The following is a 21,169-nucleotide window of genomic DNA, read 5'->3' on the forward strand; positions in this document are numbered from 1 at the left end:
GCCAAAACACTTCTCCTGATGCATCTGTGCATCCATGGTAATACAAATTTCTGGATTAGGCTCTCATATGCAGATCTCTTGCTACAGTCATTTCCAGTTGTAACTAATACATCTTCATATTTAATACAGTCCATAGTCAAAGAAAATACCTCCATATGTTTTGAATTCTCTCAAGTCTTTACTGGAGTTCTTGAGATTATGCTATTAATGCAATATATGATTTTTGTTCTATATTTGTGTTGCATATGAGCTGGTCAACATAGAGGCAATAAGCTCTTGAATAGCTGAAGCATTAGCATATGTAAAGTATATCTAGCACAAATACATGATAGGGTCAGGATCCTTGGGTATATTTTAACAGCAGCTCACTGGTCTTCTAGAGAGCTGTAAAATTCAAAATAATTATTTCATCAGTAATTTCCTTCTCAGAATCTTGTCTTTCACTTGGCAACATCTCTTGTCCAGTAATTAATTTCAGAATAGTAGCAGATAATGCAACTTGAGAACTGATGTATTTTTCCTCTGATTTTGGTCCATTTCCTTTAAAGACACAATCATTGCATTAGATTCAGTTTTGCTGTTCCCTTGCAATGAAAGGGTAGTGCCAGTTCATGGCTGCACTGCTGTTTAACTTGCAGAGTATTTTAGAATTTAGGAGAATGCTAAATATAAGAAAGTATTGAGTGAGGAAAGATGTTTATTTGCTTTTATTAGTCTGGATATTGAATAATAGTGCAAAACCCTCTAGTGTTTCCTCTTAAGATAAGCAGTGGATTGTTTTCCCCAAATCCATGATTAGTTACTACGAACTGGGCATCACATGGAGTGGACTCCTTAAAGGACTTAATCAGCTTATTTTCACCAGAAGAGCAGGCAGTCACTCAGAGAAGAGGAGGGTGAGCTGCTGAAAAATATTGTATGTTTATGTAAAGTGCTTAAGCCAGTAGAGGATAGCTTCAATGGAAAATGGGTATTGGTTAACATCAGCTTTAGTACAGCTGCTTTTCTGGCTAAAAGAGGGGTAATATAAAGTCTGTAAGAGTAATTCATTACTTTTCACAACAGTGTTTTGCTGAAGGTTCCCCTTGTCCCACTTCAGATTCTTTACAGTTAGTAAAGCTACCTTTCCTATTTCATCACAAACAGTTTTTTTCCTCCATAAAGTCTGTACCAGGTGAAGGCAAAATCACAAACTGTGCTTGTCCTCAGTTTTTGGATAATATTTGTGAATAACTTACATATTTTTTGCAGTCTTACTGCCAAACTTGAAAGTACTGCTGCTTTACTACATTGTACTGAATCCAACTTGAGGTTAAGGATGGCAAGAAGAGCTTTAGCAACTTTTAAGGGAGCTGTATTAACGTGTGTCCCTCTTTCTGTGCTATGGTGAAATAGATTAATTGACACAGACATTTTATATGACTTGTGCATTTAAACATTCATTCTCTCTCCAGCCCCTAATTGCTTTGGGAAGAATGAATGTAACTAGACTGGATATGGTTTATTAACTTAGCTTTCTTTTGGGTTTGGAAACATTTTTGCAGTGTCACAGGTCTCTACTAAAATTCTATATTGTTCTGTGTTTAGTAGTCTGGCTGTATGGACACAAAGCAATAGGCTGATTCACATCACCCATTCATCGTAAGGTGATCATAAATTGTAGTGTTAGCACCTTGAAACTACATTTCTCAAAAGTGAGAAACTTCATTGTTCCTGATCTTCTGAATGCTTCTGATACTTTCACATGTAGGCAACTCTTTGCTGCTGTGGTATGGAAATCAAACATTTCAAACAAATGTGCTCTGTAATTGCTCTTTTAGGATGGTAAAAATATGTTCTCATTCAAGAGAGGGATTTGCTAGTTTTGAAGGGTATACTTAACTACCAGGTGATCACCCTGGTATTTCCATTATCAGAGATTTATGGATTGACCTCCAACATCCTTTTAAGACATACTGAGATATCTCAAGAAAACTTTAAATGTTCTTGTTTTGAAGTCCAATTGCTAAGAGCATAGAGGCTAGTAGCATCAGGGTCAGAGCTACTGGAGACCAAGTCCCATCATCAGTGAGCAATAACTGGCTTCCCAGTGCCTTCTGTTGCATTTTTCCAGCTTCAAGCTCATTGAGTTGGTATCTTTCAGCTTTCTGCAGTAGTCTTAACATGTAGTTATTGGTGTGAAAACTTTGAAAGTCTAAATAAAAGAGAAAAATTGGAAGCAATAATCCTAAGAGATCTTGAGTCTCAGCAATGACCATTATAGCCTTTTATGTACTCCTAAAAATAAATGTCATATGAAACCAGATCTCCAAATACTGAACATTTTGGGGTTTATCTACAACAAAGGGAAAGCATCTTTCAGCTTAATTGACTAAACTCCAGGTCACTGGCATCCCAATGAAAACATTGTTCTAACAAATATTCTGTTTTTAACTAATGTTTATGAGAATGTAGGAAATAAATATCTTTGAGTATGTAAATAAAAGCACAGAATGTTTTAACTTGTCCATAGGAATGTCTTCGCCTATTAAAGAACTGTGGCAGTGGGCCATAGAAATACACTCAGGACATTTAAAACCAAATAATGGCTATATTAATATTTAAATAAGTACAAGCCTCTTCTATTATTTCAGAAACACTCATCACCCTGTAAGAGGATTTTTTGCTTAAGTCAATCCTTAAGTAAGGCTCAGTCAAAATATACTGACATTCCTAAGGGATGGTGACAGTCAGTATGGGGCTTACATTTGAAAAAAGGGATTTTGTCTCTTGCTTTGTCCATTGCTATGTGCACATGCTAAGGATCCCATGTATAAAGAGTATGATAAAGTAGATGTTTTCTATCAGCTGCAAAGTCTTCATATGGAACACAAATTACAGCTTCTCTCTTTAGCTGTGAATCAGAGATTCTCAGACCTTTCCATGATGAGAGTCTTGTGCGCTTTGTCAAATATGAGTGGTTCCCTGGCAGCCCGAGTGGTATCATTTGTGGAGCTGGTTATTCTAGGGTACAGGAGCTGGAAAAAAGGTGAATGTACATAAAAAATTAGTTCATGATACATATTTATGTGTATGAATGGCATTTGGTGACAAGAAGAGCATGTTTGGTTCAGGACTGTGTCTTACCTGTGTCTCCCCAACAATGTTACTGAACATCACAAATGTTTTGTAGACTGTAACTGAGACTTGCAGGATCTTCCTTCCTCCCTCACTTCTGTCACTTTTAAACCTGTTATGTGTTTTCCCTTTTGTTTAGTCTGTAATTTCATCATCACACTGATGCATGCCAATTAAGAATTTGCATGCCATGCTTTCTCAGTCCACCTTGTCTAGGTGCTGGAGCTTTTAACGAAAGCCTATTTCATCAACAGTTTGTTTCTGAAGAAACTAATATTACTCAAAAAACAAACTTATAACAATTATGATTTGCAAAATGTGGCTTATTCTCAGATTGTGTAAAGTAACTCCTTCTGCTGCTGTTACATTTGGCTGCTTGGTAGTTTTTATCTTCATATCAAAGAAAGGTCAGGATGCACTTCAGTGAGAAGTGACTTCTTACACATGTGTGAGTGTGCACTGTTAGCTTACCTGAAGACTCCACCCATGCACAAATAAGAGGGAAGACTCTGGATCCTTGTTAGGGGTTTAAGTGATAGAGATCTGGATATTATATTCATGGTCTTTTCATGAAACGCTTTACTTTGGGAATTTTTAGCATTCAACTAAGGAGCTGATGTTTTAATAGAAATGAGACTTCTACAATACTTAACTCTGAGAACATAAATATACTCTCTTAAGAGATTATTGAAAACTTTTTGTCAGGAATGTTGCTGGGGGCTTCACAAGCCTGAACTTGAATCTCCTTTCTTCTCATCTACCTTTGGCTTTTATTATTCTGCAGTGGGACATGAAACTTAATTGAAATAAAAATGACCAAGCACTTGGTGGCAAGTCTGAAGGCAAGATTTTGCTAATGTTGCCAATGTATTGATTTTATACAACAGTTCTATGAAATTTGACTTGGAAAATTTATTTTCTTGCTACTAGTGTTGTTTTGTTTCTTTGCAATTTGGACTTTAATAATATGTTTGAATTTAGTTTTAGTAAGAAGACATCTTCCCTGAAATTCTGATAGTCTATTTTCTACAGTTTATAGGGGTTGTTGAAGTATATATAGTAAGTGGTTGATTACATCAGATCTCTATAGATTAATCAGACCTCCCAACAGAAGAGTGCAATGGTGAGGAGAAAATTTTCCTACCTGCTAGAAGCACCTATGCATTTGAAGTTTTGTACAGTCCTTCACCTCATCATCTTATGAGGTTTTTACTGATAGAATCTTAAATCATGCTGAATATAAAGGGGAACCAAAACGTTTATTCTTAAACAATTGTTGTTTGGTTTTCTTTTATTTATCTAGACACATCTTCATAATTTTGATTTTTAAATACTGGTAGCTGTTATTCAAAAATTCACCAGAAGCATAGTCCACATGAAACTGCTATTTCATGGCTGTTCTGAGGGCCGGAGAGTGCAAGTCTGTGAGGCTGCTGTGCACAGCATGCACAGAGTAAGTCCTGGTTTGTAAACACAGATAAATGACTTTTAATTCCTCCCCTCCCCGACTGACATCTTTAGTTGTTGTTTGCATTGGGCAGTGGAGACACCCAGTGGCCAATGCCTTCAGTGATGGACAAATTGTAGTCTGGATTCTGACTGCCTGACAAACAAAAGCACTTTTAGGAGGAGTTTGTGGTTGGTTCCCTCCCTTTAAATTTGGAAGAGGCCTACAGTAGAAACTACATTACCTAGTCACATCATTTAACAGGATAGTGGCCCTGAGCTACTGTTAGACATATAGTACTCACCTTTCCGGTACTTTCATGAAAACCACCTGATTGAGTGCTTTGCAGAACTGAGGCCAACAGCACATGGACATCTACAGTTTAAATTGTTATGAGCAAATACATCTTAAACTGTTTGTAAATAAATGTCTATGCATTCATTGAAACATAAAATGAAAAACTCAAGTTCTGCGTTCCTGTTGAAGTATATCATTAACAAAAAACAGCAAAGGCAAGGAATTGAGAGTTGTGTTGTGGTTTCCAAAAGCCTTTGACAAGACTTCCACAGTGATTGCAGGATACAGAAATACCCTTACATGGAGAGGACTGGCTGCCTTGCAATGTGCAGTGATTTGAAGCAGGTACAGTTGTTTATAGATGCTTTAATTATAGGTCAATAATTGTATTTGTAGGATTTTCCCAATGCTTATAAAAGCCGTAACCAGAGCAGGAAAGTACATATCCTGGTAATGATTCTCTGCCATTTACAGTGTAAATGCTTAATGTCTATGTCAGAGTAGCTACACTACTCTTACTGTGCAAAATCCCCTGTTGTATGAGTTGCCACTACTCCAATATCCTGTAAAAAAACCACATCCAAATAGCCTCTGAAGGTTGTTAAGAAAGTTTTTTAGATTTCTCACTCTTGTAGAAATAATTCAAAATCGCATAAATGACATTTCAGAAGCTTTTCTTCAACATCCCAACTTCACAAATACTTACATTCCTATTCTTATACAGAAGGACCTGGATAGAAGAGTCATACTATGCTGAGACAAATTTGCATGCAGTCAGAACAGAAAGAAATTTTAAAGCCCATCGAACCTCTACCTTTCACTGACTCCCAGATGTCCATCTGGTCAAGAGAAACTTCAGTGTGCATGGTCTTACAAATTACTTGTTTCTAGTTGGTTTCTTTTTGAGGGAGGTTGAGGTCAAGGGAAGTGATTCTCCCCCTCTACTCTGCTCTGTTGAGACCCCACTGGCAGTACTGCACCCAGTTCTGGAGCCCCTTATTGCAAGAGGGATATGGACATGCTGGAGCATATCCAGAGAAGGGCCACAAGGATGATCAGAGGGCTGGAGCACCTCTCCTATGAGGACAGACTGAAAGAGTTGGGGCTGTTCAGTCTGAAGAAGAGGAGGCTCCGACCTTATTGTGGCCTTCCAGTATCTGAAGGGGGCCTACCAAAAAACTGGGGAAGGACTTTTCAAAGATACCAGAGAGTCGGAGGACTAGGGAGAATGGAGCGAAACTGGAGATGGGTAGGTTCAGACTGGACGTGAGGAGGAACACAGGAATGTGTTGCCCAGGGAAGTGGTTGAGGCCCCATGCCTGGAGGTGTTTAAGGCCAGGCTGGATGAGGCTCTGGTCAGCCTGATCTAGGGTAGGATGTCCCTGCCCATGGATGACTAGATGATCCTTGTGGTCTCTTCCAACCCTAACTGATTCTATTCTATGATTCTTTTCATTTCATTGGGGAATAATAATCAACTTTCCAGCTATTTTTCATGGATGATGGTAAATCTATAACATAGGATTAATAATTTTTTAATTAAAAAGGGATTTGGGAGCAATATAGAAACCAAGAAAATTGGAATAAATGACAATATTTTCAAATTTCTTCTTGTCATAAACACTAAATATGAGGACAAGAATATGGAACATTAGGGCCTTTCAGAAATATTTCTGTTCACTAAAGAAACATCTCTAGTGAATCTACTGAGCAATAGTTACAGAATAACACCGAGTCACAGAATGTTAGGGGCTGGAAGTGACCTCAAAAAGTCATCTAGTCCAACTCCCCTGACAGATCAGGATTGCCTAGAATAGGTCACACAAGAATGCATGCAGGTGGGTTTTAAACGTTTCCAGAGGAGGAGACTGCACAACCTCTTTGGGCAACCTGTTCCAGTGCTGTCACTCTCACAGTTAAAAAGTTTTTCCTTATGTTCACAGGGAACCTTTTATGCTCCAGCTTGCACCTGTTGCCCCTTGTCCAATTAGTGGACAGCACTGAGAAGAGCTTGGCTCCATCCTCCTGATATTTGCCCTTCCCATATTTATACATTAATAAGGTCAGATGTTCCACTCTCTTAATCATCTTTGTGTCTCTGTGCTGGATTCTGTCAAATAGTTCCCTGTCCTTGAACTGAGAGGCCCAGAACTGGACACAATATTCCAGATGCAGCCTCCCCAGGTGTATTGGAAACTAATAATAATTTTTAAAATTATGAATATTAATTTCTGTATTAACATTATTTTTTATTATTATTATAAAAACATAAACATTCCCTGAGATTCTTTGGATTTTTGGTCAACAGGAAATAATTGCACAGAATTAAACAGTTTAAACAATCAGAACTTGGAAAATAGTAACGTGAAAACAGGAAAAATTCTAACCATGCTTATGGAGTCTTGGCATTCACTGCAGCATATGTACTCATGATGCTTTTGGTCCCTGAGTCCTGTATCAAAGACGCTTTCAAACTCACGATAATGATCCCAGGGTAACATATAAAGTATTCCAGGCAGAGGGAAGAGATGCTGCTAAGCTGCTGGGTATGAGCTGCCTTTAGCAAGCCGCAAACGATGAGAGGCAGGAAGGCAGGATGCAGAAAGGTGTGGTTCTCTGAATCGTTCCCCTTTAAATACTTCAGTTTGAAAATCAAACTGGCCAACAGGCACTAGCACCATTGTTCTGGCCAATGAATTCAAAGCTTCATGCCTCCTTTGACCACGCAGGCAGGTTCAGGGCAGCACAAGACACTTGACACATGGTGCTAAGCCCCCTAGCCCTCAAGGCTTTGCTGGGGCCAAACTCTTTCTGTTTGCTCATCTAACTCAACTCCCAGATGCCACAACAGGAGGAGGAGAGCGAGGGTTAAACCGGCCTGGCAGGATTTATCCCTACCAGGACATCAGCGCAGAGCTGAAGTGGAGGAGACCCTCTCTCAACCCACTAGCCACACCCCTTCTAATGCATCACAGGATGCCATTAGCCTTTTTGGCCACAAGGGCACATTGCTGGCTCATGGTCATCCTTCTGTCCACCAGGACCCCAAATCCCTTTCCACAGACTCTCAACTCGCTCTTCATCTGCACTTGGACAGAACTCAGTAGCTGTGGGTATTGAGCATCTCCACCACCTTGCCTTTTTGACCTGTCTTTCCTAAAAAAGTTCCCCATGACTAACAGAGGACTTAATGGAACAAACTGTGGTGTATTCAGGTAATGATGAGAGTTTGTTTGAATGTTTTCTTTCTTTTTGGCTTCATATTTGATAAAATGTACCTGCACTTTTGTATAAAAGCTTGCTGCTTTTTTTTTTAAACCTACTACTGAGACGCAGTACAGAAAATATTTTAAGTATCTATTAAGTTGTTGAGATCAGATGAAGTAGTAAACATGTTTATTACATGAGAAAATGAAAAGTAGAAGTAACAAAAAATCTGGAAATGTTCTACTGTCACTGGAATGAAGAATGGAAAATTATTTTGGGGAAAAAAAAGTCTGAGCCAGAAAAAAAAAAAAGTTTGTGAGAAGTTAACAGAACTGAAAGGGACAAAGTAAAAAAAATAAGCACAACTCTTTCTGGTTCTTGTCAAGAGATGCTCCTAAGCCTAATAAGGACAAAAGGAGACTCAAATAAAACAGATTACACCACAGTATTTCTGTAGGGAAGGCCAAATGTAGTTAGGTGATGATTATTTCTTGGAAGTGTTTGGATATTGTTATTTATAAACATGGCAACAGGTGACTGCTATAAAAAACAGTTTTCTTTATAACTACTTCAAAAACTTGTAACTGTCTATCAGTGCAAAATAAATCTGAGCCGGGGTCAGGTTTTTTTGTTGTGGACCTGATAGCCTCCACTGCTGAATTTCAAAGCTTGAACTAATATTCAGCACTGATAACTAAGCCATCATAGTCTATTATAGAATCACTAAGGCTAGGAAGGACCTTTCAGATCATCAAATCCAACCATAACTCAGCTACCATGACCACTACGCTATATTCTGAAGCTCCACATGCTTCTTGAATGTTGCCAGGGATGGCGGCCCTACAACCTGCCTGGGCAGCCTGTTCCAATGCCTCATCACTCTCTCAAGCAGAGTTCTTTTTTCCTAATGTCAAATCTAAACCTCTCCTGGCATAATTTAAAATAATTTCTTCTAGTCCTATCGCTATTTACTTGGGAGAAGAGGCCAAAACCAGCCTCACTACAACCTCCTTTCAGGTACTAGTAGAGAGCAACAAGACTTAGACTTCTCTTTTCCAGACTAAACAATCCCAATTCCCTCAGCCACTCTTCATATGACGTCAGCAGCCTTGTTGCTCTTCTCTGGACACACTTTAGAGTGCGCAGCCATTCTGAAGAGCTTGTAGCCCTTCATTGCAATACTTCAGGAAAACTCAAAAGTGAAACCTCAAATAAGGTGTTTCTGCTTTCTTGTAAGCTTTGTAGGGTATGTGGACCAGTCTTTGTTTTCCTTTAAGTACATGTGTTTTGAAGTGCTTCCTCTGTGAAAATAAAACATCCAAACATAAACTTTAGCTTAATAAAATGATAGATTTGGCCTTACTAAATTGTATCTCATGACAGGAAGAGACCACTGCTTTATTTAGGTGACATCAGCCTGTGAGCTTACTGTAGCTTTACTAACAATTATAGTGGATACAGAAGCCTGAGAAGTGCCAGTCTCCTTTACCATAACATCTTTCTTCTCTGCCCTCTGGGCTTCTGTGGGATAACCAAGAATGTCAGTAACTTGCAAGTCTGTCATCAAAATCCCACAGTATTGATAAGCTTTAAAGTCAATAGACAGACGTGAGCACATCTCTTAAAAGGCTTTCCAGATTCTGCTGTGCTCTATTCCACTCCAAGCTTTTCTTGTGAGCAAATGCTGAATTACAGCCCACAGCAAGCTAGGCCCTGATAATAACCGAGTTATGCAGAGACAGCTTGTTTCTGAACAATTGGTTCTGACACATCACGGATGAGTGTATCTCAGCTCCTTATGGAGAAGCACTGAAGCTGACTTTACAAGGCAGTGTGCGCACAGAATGAAGCTTAATTGAAAATTGCTTAATCCCTTACTGTAGTATTAGCATGAATGTGATGCTTGCCTGCCAAGAGTGTGCATGCCGCTTCTCTGTGGGCACCCCCAAGGCATGTTTCTCAAGTTGCAGAGCTTGTTATTGACTATTTTTAGGTGATTAGGCAAACTTAGCAAAACTGACAAATGGTAAAAGCATTCTGTAATGTTCTGTAGAGAATTAGAACTGCTATACAGATAACAACAGGGAATCTGGTTCTCAGATAAGACTTGGACTGAGGAACTATAAAGGACAGTTGGTTCATTCCAATTCCTAGCTCATTGCATGGGAAATGTGAAATTTGTTGTATCACTTACTCTGATTGCACCTTCAGCTGCCTTTGTGGTAGCAGATTTAATGTGCATGCAGTCTATATACCAAGTTGTTTGCATGCTCAGCAGTTGAAACAGAAAGGAGGAACTTACTGCGTTCTGTAAAGGTTGTCAGTGTGTGGCTGTGTAGTCTCATCAGTTTACTGATCAGTTGCATTTTTATTTCATGTGCACATTATTTCCAGTTTGGGGGTTTTGTGTGTGTTTTGGTGGTTTTTATGTTTTGTTGTGTTGTGGTTTGTTTTGGTGGTTTGGGCTTTGTGGTGGCTTTTGTTGTTGTTGTTCCAAGGTTATTTCTAATCTCCCTTTGAACAGCTGAATACATTATTTAGCAAATGGTTTACAATTGAATGCTCTTTCTTGTTACTTGTTTTTCCTAAGAACATCATTACAGTGAATTTCCTCGCATCAGTAAGCTGCCTATTGAGCTCTCTGTCTATGTCATCAAGCTCACTGCTGAGTATCTCTACCGGTGGCTTGGCCTGTGCCTGTTTGCCTTCTTGCTGCATGTTGTTAGTGCAGATGGTAGAGTGCATTGAAAGAACAAGCTGAAGGAAGAGTGTAGCTGACGTGAGGTCCAAAGACACTCCCTACACATGCTCTGGTGTAGAGCTGCTGATTTCAGAGAGAGGAGTGCCTTTTAGGCGCTCTGCAGAGGGGAGAGAGGAGATCAGAAGAGGAAGGCCCGAGTGGCAGGAGTGAGACAGGGGCTTTGCAGGGGTGGGAGGTATTGGTCCTGTGGAGGATGAAATGTGTGCAGTTGTAAACAGTGCCGTCAAAGGATGGAGTGAGAAACTTTCAGGCTGAAGAAACTTGCACATCAGGTAAAGGATCCCTTTTGGGGTGCTGCTTGACCTTTCCCCTCCTATTCTTAAGGGTAGTGTCAGCCTTGTCCAGCACCAAGGGCAGCTGAGATTAATTTGGGGGAGCTTTGCTGCAAGCCACGCTGTGTGCCTCTGAGCATGGTATAAGAAACAGTGCACTTAGCACTTAATCTGGCTGAAGGACTCCCTTTCAGTAAACTTTTAACATTTGTAAATACTCTTTGTGCCTGAAGTGCGAACAGATCTATTCAAAATCTCCTGCATGCAGGGTGGCTGTTTTCTGAGGACGCTGATCTCTTCAACTTTTCATGTTATGAAATCAGCGAGGACCAAAACTGATGTGGGATGAGAGTGAAATTTTGCGGAGATCTTGGAGAGGGAAACTCATTCGCTTCCCGTGCAGGTGGAGCCAGAGAGCACAGCTGCCCGCCGCCGGGGCCGCCCGCCCGCCGCCGGGGCCGCCTGCCCGCCCGCCGCAGGGGCTGCCGCTCGCGGTCGGAGCTTTCTAGAAGGCGGGAGCGGGTGACGGCGCTGGGCTGCCTCAGGGCGGCGCGGGAGGGGTGGCGCTGGCGAGGGAGCTCGGCTGCGGGAAGGATTTGTTTGTTGTCCCATTTTAGTGTCTCATCCCCGAGCTTTCCCCCTCAGGAATTGCAGTGCCCTGGCTTGTGCTTCCATAGCGTGCTCAGTGTTCTCTCCTGCGGTGTAGCTGCGCTGCCGGAGCGGGCCCGGCCTGCCCTGAGAGAGCGCACCACGGCCTCCTACAAACCGGTGTTTTCCTGACAGCAGGAGCGAAAGCAGTTTGGGATTGTGCCTTGAGGACACTTTTTTTCCCCGTGCTTGTCTGTGCTTCCCAGCAGAAATTCTGCTGCTCCGTTCTGCCTCTCAGGTAAAGAGGCCTTAGCTTGAAATGAGAACCTGGTTCTGACTAACCACTGTTTGTGGTGTGGTAACATCTAAATCCCGCTGCTTTTCCTTCCAAAAAGGTACGGATAGGTTGCATGATTGCACTTTTCCTGTGCTGCATTGAAATAGGCATCTAAACAAGTAGTTCAGGGGAAAGGAAATGTGTTGGTATCACAGTATCGCAGTATCATCAGGGTTGGAAGAGACCTCACAGATCATCAAGTCCAACCCTTTACCACAGAGCTCAAGGCTAGACCATGGCACCAAGTGCCACGTCCAATCCTGCCTTGAACAGCCCCAGGGACGGCAACTCCACCACCTCCCCGAGCAGCCCATTCCAGTGTCCAGTGGTATTTAATAGTGATTTGCATTTGATCAATTAAATGACTCTTAGGAGAACAAAAGCAACTATAAGTTATTGTATGGGTTGCCCCTACTTCTTCAGTCTTGCATTCGTTTTGGCTGTGGTTTAGAGCATGCACTTGATAAATTCATGAAAAGCATCTTTCCTTGTTTTCCAGTTTATACGTATGCATATTTGTCCCTACACGTGCAGTGCGTGTCATACTCTCTGTGTGAATTTTAATTCATCAATAAATAGGACAAATTGCCTGGAAAGCAGGTTGAGTCTTTAAATCTGGCTCTGGTAGTGACAGACTTCAGGTTTTCATCTCTCAGGAAGGGTAGTGATTTCTAAAGTAGTGCTGATCTGCAAGGCTTTTGTGTATTGTAAGAGTATGTGAAAGGATCCATTTGTGATCAAAAGTTTTCCCTGCATGCCTTGTACTGCAGAACTGATGTGGGTGGTAATTAACATGAGGACTTGGCACCTTTAGTGATGAAGTGGGAGGTGGCAGAATTGTGCTGTGGTCCCCATTCTTACCTGCCTAGGTCTCGTTTCTTATAAGGGAAGGTGGCAGATAACTTTCAACATAGGACTTGAGGAGGAATTACTGTTCCACAGTTTAGAAAATCTCAGGATATCCCTGAGGTACTTAATATTAGTTTGGTGAGGACATAAGAAACATACTGATTTTTTTGATTTAGGTACTCTTTCAGTCTGTAAAATGAAAAACATTGCAAGTTACCAGGATTATTTACTAATGGCTCCTTCTTGAGTTAAATCAGTAATGAATATGTCTGATAGAACCTGTGCAGTAGCATACAATTTCACCCAACTTCACTATTTAATAAGATAGCGTAAAGTGAGCGTTTCCACAAAGACTTGGGTGTGCCAAGGTAGGCATGAAAATGAAAGCCAAATACATTAGGAAGACATGTAAAACAGTACCTCTGTAGTCAAGCATCCTAGTAACTGTCTCACACTTAAAAAGAGCCCATTTTTGAGTGGAAATGTGTCTTGCTGCCAGCTGGATTGAAAGGTCTTCACCTAGAAGCTTTTCTATATTCCCTGAGGTTAGATAGACCCTTTTGTAAAGTCTAGTATCAGATGTCATAGTATTAAATTATGTTGCCTATGTGGAATCAGTCACTTCACAGCTTGTTGTTTAATTGACATTTTATATCCAGTTGCCAAGTCAGTAGTGTAGCCTGACCTACAGCTTCAACTATCAAAACTCAAGAGTTGTGGGAAAATATTGAGTAAGGGAGAGTGTCAGGATACATGTGAGGCTAATAAGCATTGGAATACTTTGTACCAGTGTGGTATCTTGTTATACAATGTGATTATTCTGCTATAATTTATGCATAGTAAATACACAATGCTTGTATAATATTCTAATGGGAAATGCCTCTCATCTAATAGTGGCAGTTCAGTTAGCAGATTTCGCTCTTTGAAGAAAACTTTTTCAGATGTTTGACAGCTGGGAGCTTTGTCTTTATGTAGTAGTAATTTGCATATCACTAACCATGGCTGTGCCTTACAGTTGCTCATCTAAAGAATCTGAATATTGAAGTCCAAAGGATTACCGTGTGAGATGCTCATACAAACTTTTATTCTGGTGTACATTTAATATTAAAGCTGTTAAAGCACTGGCCAAAGCCAGTGGTTGTTTTAATAGTTATTTTGTGCGAATAGGAACAGTTTCCAATACGAAGAAATGAAAGACAAAAGTTATGAAATCAGTCATGTTTTACAGAGCGAGTAAGCTCAGTCTGCTTCTGATTGTTAATATGCTGTATTAGCAATGCAATAGGTTTAACTTTCAAATAATAAATCAAGGAAGGCATAGGTCGAGGGGAAATAGACCATGCCTCAGCAGTTAATTTCTTCATCCTTCTGAGTAGCTTTTCTTGAGCCCTAGAAGACAGGCTGATAATTTCAAGATGAGAGATATTAGGAAGAGGAAGAGTATAGGAATGTAAGACTTCAGGATACATTGGACTATAGAGTCAACACAGAAGATAAAGACATTTTAGAAACCCTAAATGGCCAGTGTGAGTTGATTTTAGGGAATGGGAAGATAAGTAAATGTACACTGCAGAGGTGCTGCTGGATAGGTGGTGTTGCAGGCTGTAAGAGTTACACACTGTCAGCCGTGGAAAAGGACAAGTTGATTTCAGTTGTGATGAATCACTAAAGCTGGATTATGTTTATTTGAGAATTTGGAAAACTTTTGTGTGTGAACTGAGTAAGCTGCTAAGAATAACACTCAGTTTATCATTAAAAATTACTGTTACACTTGAAGATTGAACTGCAGGAAACAATTTGGGAAAAAACCCAAACAATTCAGAGAAGTTCTTGGAATAATAAGGTAGTGAATCTCTTTAAAACATAACCAATGGAAAAATTACCTAATTGTGCATGGCATGTGTATAGTACTTCAAAAAGGAAGCTATATAGACACTTAAAATTAGTAGAGATTTTTGAGGATTTTATTAAAAGATTACCAGATGTCATATGTGATGTGGGTGAGTGGCAATTACATAGAGAGAGGAAATTTGGGATCCAAATTTCAGAACTGGTCTGCAGTAATCCTTTGTCTGCACAAGAGGTAACTTAAAACTGAACTCAGAGTTTATTATTTTTACAGAAAACAGATGTTAACTGTAAACGTAAAATAATTGCATGTATTTTGGCTATTCATTGTCTAAAATGAAGATTCAAAAAGATACTTAAGAGGAAAATCCTAGCAATGCCTTTGTATTTGAGCAGAGAAGGTATATGGCATCTCCTCTTGACAGATTAAGTACTGGGTTTCAGTTACATGCCAAGGTACGAACTGAAGCTTGGTGGAGTCAGGAGAATTTCAGATTTTGGCAGCAAGGAAAGTATCAGAGGAAAAGAGATTCTGTTTGTACCTCACTGCCACTATGACTATGTAACAGTGTTGCTCTTAGTTGAAAAGAAACAGAAGGCACTGTTATTTCGGTTGGGAAATAGGGGTAATGAGCTGTTTGCAGCTTCAACCTGATAGATGATATGAAAGACTACACAAATGTGTTACAGACGATAGTGTAAGATATGTGCAGTGTTGGGCTGTGTCTGTTTAAGTAACAGATTTTCATAAGAGAAGATAACTGTTTCTTGTCTTCTGCCTTTCTCCCGCCTAGAATTTAATGGACCAGTTTCCTTCTGGTTCTTGCATGCACAGTGATTTGAATTATGAGGCATTTTATATATTTTTAAAAGTCCATAAGGGGTTATTCTCTTAATTTCTTAGTTTTCTTTTGGACTAAGTAGTAGTCACTAAAGTGCATCTTGTAAAAATGAAGAGGGGAAAGAAAAAAAAAAAAAGAGGTAAAAAATGCTTTACATCTAGCTCATTTCTTAGTGTGCTTCTCTGATGTGAACTGACCAATGACTATATGAGAACTTAATTTGGTGCACATCTTTCTGATTATAGTGTAATTTTTTTGACACGTATGGGTTATGAAATATCAAATTACAAAATATCAACGTTATGAAATATCATGTTATGCTTTAGGAAGACTGGAAGAAAACTAAGATTGCTGTTGGCCATTTAGGAAGATATCTGCCATTAAAAACTGAGATACTGTTACATTTTCCTCAGATGTGTTGGAATGCTTGCTTTGGAGTTGGTTTCTTAATTGCTGTACATTTTATGTAGTTATTCATATTGCATTTAGTTTGCCTATTTTCTTCTGCCTAACAAACCTCGGTGCTAGTTTAATGTTGTTTCAATGTTTTTAAAACACTGCTGTGGTCTTTATAATGTTGGCTTCTGTGTCTTTCCACAGTTAAGGGAGGTCAGAAGTGTGAGCTGAATTGCCGTGCAATAGGCTACAGATTTTATGTGAGACAAGCTGAAAAGGTGATAGATGGAACACCCTGTGACCAAAACGGCACTTCAATCTGTGTGGCAGGGCAGTGCAAGGTAAGGCTGCTATCTCCAGCAAATCTGCTTGTAGACTGTCTATGCCATAGTTAGTTTCTGTAAGAGGTTAGTATGACTGCAGCTCTGAAATGGCATCTTGAATTATTTTCTTTTTTCAAATTACTTTTATTAAAAAAAAAAAGTTAACTACATTATTGTGGGATTTATTTCTTGAATAATGTTTCTGTCTAATGAGAATGAACTATGGAATGCTGAAAGGCTAGATTCAGAGGTTGTTTTGGCCACAATTAAGGTGACTACCAGTGAACCTTTTCCACATATTTAGCTTTCTACAGAAGAGATTCTATGAAAGAATCAGAACATGTATTTTCTTTCAAATAAGAGAGACATGTGTCATATTTTTTTCAAGTAACTTTAGAGTGGTGATACTTTTTCAGGGTGTCTTCAGTTATGTGTCTATTTTGATTATACTTTAGCTGGGTTTAGTGTAACTTTTCAGATTGGTCCATGTTTACTATTTTTAAGAATCAGGTCTGACTAGTTGTCCATTTAATCAGCAATGATGTTCTCTTATACAATTCTTGAGTGAATGACTGTTTTTCAAGGGTTCAGAAAGAGTAATTATGTTGGCCTTTTGCAGTCTGCTATGTAGATTTCCTTTGTATCGACTGAACACCACTTTGTGCAAGATGTAGAAATCTTAAATAAAACACTGAGGTATTTAGGGGAAAAAAAATTGTTTGCACTCTTTCAAGTAATGTTAGTGAAATAAATTCATAGCAAGGGGCATTTGACACTTGGCTGACGTTTCCCACAGATGTTGCCAAAAGTAGCAGAAGTGGGTCACTTGTGACTCATGAACGCAAATAGTGAAATGCCAAGTTCAGATTTAGTCCTTGTTTGCCAGAGGAAATCATTAATATAACCTTTTCCCCTGCATGTGCAGTGACCTAGTAAGAAAGTGTCCGGAATTCTAAAAAATCACTCTATGCACATCTAGAATGTCACTTATCAAAGCTACATGTAAACCATAGGATGTGCATCCTTACTGTGATTGTGTAACCTGCTGTATCAGATGACTTTCATGGTCTTTTCCAGGTTGCATTTAGAACCTGTTTCATTAGAGCAATGTCACGTCAGAATCTTCTTCCTCATATTCAGTTGAATTCCCTGTAATGCAGCTTGTGCATTTTGTCTCTCAACTAAGAACTGCTTAATGCTTGATAGAACCTGTACTGTTGCTCAGCACTTTATAACCAATATGTTACAGTGGAAAGCCAAGATAAAGCAGGTAAAGTCATTTTTAACTCTATGCACTTTTGCAGCAAAGTAGAACAAAAGTATGAACTGGGAGAAGTTGAGCAGGTTGATAGAGGCTTCGTATGCCAGTAGTATTAACTATAGTTGTGCAGAAGGCTGTACTTGGGAGGCTTTGTGAGACATCTCACTAGTAGATGAAAAAGTTTTTATTTTTTCTTCTGAAGAGGAACTTAATTCAGACATTTTCCAGCTTTCTGTTCTTAAGCTTTATAGCAATTTGTTCCTTACTCTTTCCTTGCAACCTCAGTAGAGTTGTAAGGTGGATGTCAGCTGTCAGAAAAGACTTCTTTCACCATGTAATATGCTGAGACTTCTTTGTGTGTAAACCACACTCTACTTTGTATCAAAGTTATGACTTAGTGTTTGAGGAGTTATTCAAAGATAGATGTCTTAAACTGAAGCAAAACACACTCTTACAGCTGCAGGGGTTTTTGAAGTGCTGTCATTATTGGTTCAGTTACTCTTATTTTAAAGATTTCTCTGGTTCAAGTTTAGAAAGTCAGTGCTACATCTTTGGTGAAAGTTCTAAATAGTCAATAGCATATTTGCATTTGAGGGAAATCGATAACATTATGTCAGATGGGACATGCTTCATTCCTCTTAAAAGTATTCAATGTTTCAGCACAGTTTTGTCTGTATTGAATTACTTACCTTGTTTCCTTTTTTTATCTGTTCCATATATAAGATCTTCTATTCCCTGTGATTTAAAGATTAACAAATCTGATACACAAGTGAATATAAGGTTGGACTCTCTTCTTCAAGGCTTTGGATCACAGGATCACATAGGATCACAGGATGTTAGGGCTTGGAAAGGACCCAAGGAGATCATTGAGTCCAACCCACTTGCCAGAGCAGGACCACACAATCCAGCACAGATCACAGAGTAGCACATCCAGACAGGCCATGAAAGTCTCCATAGAAGGAGACTTTCAAGGCCTGTCTGGATGTGTTCCTCTGTATCCCATTTGTGTAGGCAGCAAAACTACTAAAAAAAATATATTTAACAGTGATAGATCCCATGGAGTGAATGTGGATGTAACTGAAGAATGTTATAAGTAGAGAATTAAATTGTTGAAGTGTTGTACTGTCATGTGCTTAAGAGAGTATTTTTCTGAAGATTCACCAGCATTTATGATTAACTGAAAATGTATCTGAAGTAAAGAAGCTTAGTCAGATCTTTTAGTAGATTGCTCTTCTCTTAAGTGCACATTTTTAGTTGTTTTTTTTTTTTAAGTCAGATAGAATCAAAGAATGGTTTAGGTTGGAAGGGACCTCAAAGATCATGTAGTTCCAACCCCCCCTGCCAGAGGCAGGGACACCTCCTGCTAGAACATGTTCCTCTAGGCGTTGTTCCAACTTAGTCTTGAACACCTTCAGGGAAGGAGCATCCACAATCTTCCTGGGCAACCTGTTCCAGTATTGCACCACCCTCACTGTAAAGAACTTCTTCCTAACATCTAGTCTAAATCTCCTCTCTTGCGGTCAAGACCTCAAGTCCTTATCCTCAGGGCTGCTCTCCAGCCATTTGCCACCCAGCCTGGATTTGTGCTTGGGATTGTGCTGACTCAGGTGCAGGACTCTGCACTTGACCTTGTTGAATGTCATGAGGTTGGCCTGGGCCCACCTCTCCAGCCTGTCCAGGTCCCTCTGGATGGCATCCCTGCCCTCTAGCAAGTCGACTGTGCCACACAGCTTGGTGTCATCTGCAAACTTGCTGAGGGTGCACTTGATTCCTCTCTCTGTATCACTGACAAGGATGTTAAACAGCGCTGGTCCCAGCACTGACGCCTGAGGGATACCCCTTGTCACTGGTATCTACGTGGTCATTGTGCCCCTGATCACCACTCTCTGCATGCCAGTTCCTTATCCAGGGAGTGGTCCACCCATCAAGTCCGTGTTTTTCCAGATAATTTAAGCATCTAACAAATGTATGGTCTATATCACCCTCTGTTGGACATTTTGCTGCATTACCATAATAATAATATCCTTCTGTTAAAAAATATCATCAGCTTTGTTCTCAGGGCCGTTGTTTCCAGCTAGAGTTTTCAGTTTACCTTATTCTTAGAAACAAAAGATGGAAGACCTTACCATAATAAAAATAACTTAGCAGCAGAATAAGAAATTGGATAAACACAAGTTTACATTCATCTGTATGAAGTAAGTTATTTCTCATTTCTTAACCATTTAAGACATGATGTAAGGCAACCACAAGTAACATTTGTTAGGTGTTCTCAGTATATAAAAAACAGACGAACCTGTCAGCATTGGAAATCTATCAAAGAATTTTTTTGTATTAACATCAAAACCAGATTGTTTAACAGTAGTTCTTTCATTTTGGAGTTGTTAACCAATGTAAGATAGAATAGCCTTGTAAAACCAAAGAATTGCTTAGTCATATCAGCAAAGATAAACTATAGTGTAAGAGAAGATTTAAAATACAGTATCATGTGCAAAAGTCCTTCTTAAAACCTGGTTGTTGTGGCCATTACAACATTGTGCAAGAAGGTTAGAACAGGAGTACTTTTCTGAGTATCTCAGAACAGCATCCCAGTAACTGTTCCCTTCCAGAAGAGGGTCTTTTCTCACTGTTTGCTGTTTTTTTTTTTCAACTGACCTCCAAGAGTTAAAAGTAAAAACTACTTGTCTGGCATAAGAGGTGATATGGAAAAGTTATTTTTTCAGATGTAGTCCTTTAACAAAACTTAGTATGTTTTAATGATTAAATATCCTCATTCATTTGTTGATATTTTTCCCCTCACTTGCTTATTTGTATATGCCATTGCAGTAACTGGCATATATGATAATGCAAGTAATGCCAAAAAAGTTCACTCCTCACTGAAATGATTATTATCCTTCTTGCTGCAGACTAGACTCTGCATTCTAACGAAATGAAACCTTCTAAAGTAAATTACATAATTTTGAAATAAAACTGGGCAAAACAGGAAGAATTGGGTGTTATTCTACCTATGCATAAGAAACAACTATAACAGTGATCTTGAGAATCAGATTTATTATTTCTGTGTAGTAGCACATCTGGTTACTGCTAATATGTGTGGTATTAATGAGTATCTGCCCTTTGTTGTGTTGCATTTACTACCTCTCCTCTAACTCCATTTTCACAGTGCTGTTAAGTTAAGGAATGGCTTCAAATGGGGCTTCTTCAACTTGTTTTTTAGCTAGGAGTGGGTGTTTTCTTATTTTGTGATGTTTTTTGTTTATTTTAAAGTAATATTTCTTACAGGGCCAGTGGGATGATCATACTCATTTGTTTTAAAGTTTAGAAGGAAAACTCAAGTAGAATATTGAGAAAGTTTTAATAAATAAAGCAAAGTATGAGGCAAGAATGCTGTTAATGTTTGGGCATAGTTTACTAAATGTATCTATGTGGAAGTATGCTGTCTGTGTTTTCCGCACATATTTAGGACACTTCTCTTAGAAGAAGGCCTTCCCAATACGTTGGTAGGTATGAGCATTGACTCGCTCTAGATTCGAAGACAGAAAAAAAGGTTATTTTTGATCTGTGAAGGGGATCTGTTTTGCAAAGATGGTAGCTACCACGCGGGGGCGCACTTTGCAAAAGTATCAT

At 39.3% G+C, this 21,169-nt stretch overlaps 1 protein-coding gene across 5 annotated transcripts in view; it reads left to right on the forward strand.

The window, feature by feature from the left end:
• The window catches only part of THSD4 (thrombospondin type 1 domain containing 4), a 243,986-nt gene that overhangs the window by 91,360 nt on the left and 131,457 nt on the right, over nucleotides 1–21,169 (forward strand). For all 5 annotated transcript variants that reach the window (XR_010305346.1, XM_064157494.1, XM_064157493.1 and 2 more), the window contains one exon: nucleotides 16,166–16,302. Coding sequence is in view for 4 of the 5 variants with exons in the window: in XM_064157494.1 (XP_064013564.1) it covers nucleotides 16,166–16,302 (137 nt within the window). In the remaining variant the exon portion in view is untranslated. The remainder of the gene's footprint in view (nucleotides 1–16,165; nucleotides 16,303–21,169) is intronic.

The sequence above is a fragment of the Pogoniulus pusillus genome, chromosome 17 (assembly GCF_015220805.1).
Source record: "Pogoniulus pusillus isolate bPogPus1 chromosome 17, bPogPus1.pri, whole genome shotgun sequence".
NCBI lineage: Eukaryota > Metazoa > Chordata > Aves > Piciformes > Lybiidae > Pogoniulus > Pogoniulus pusillus.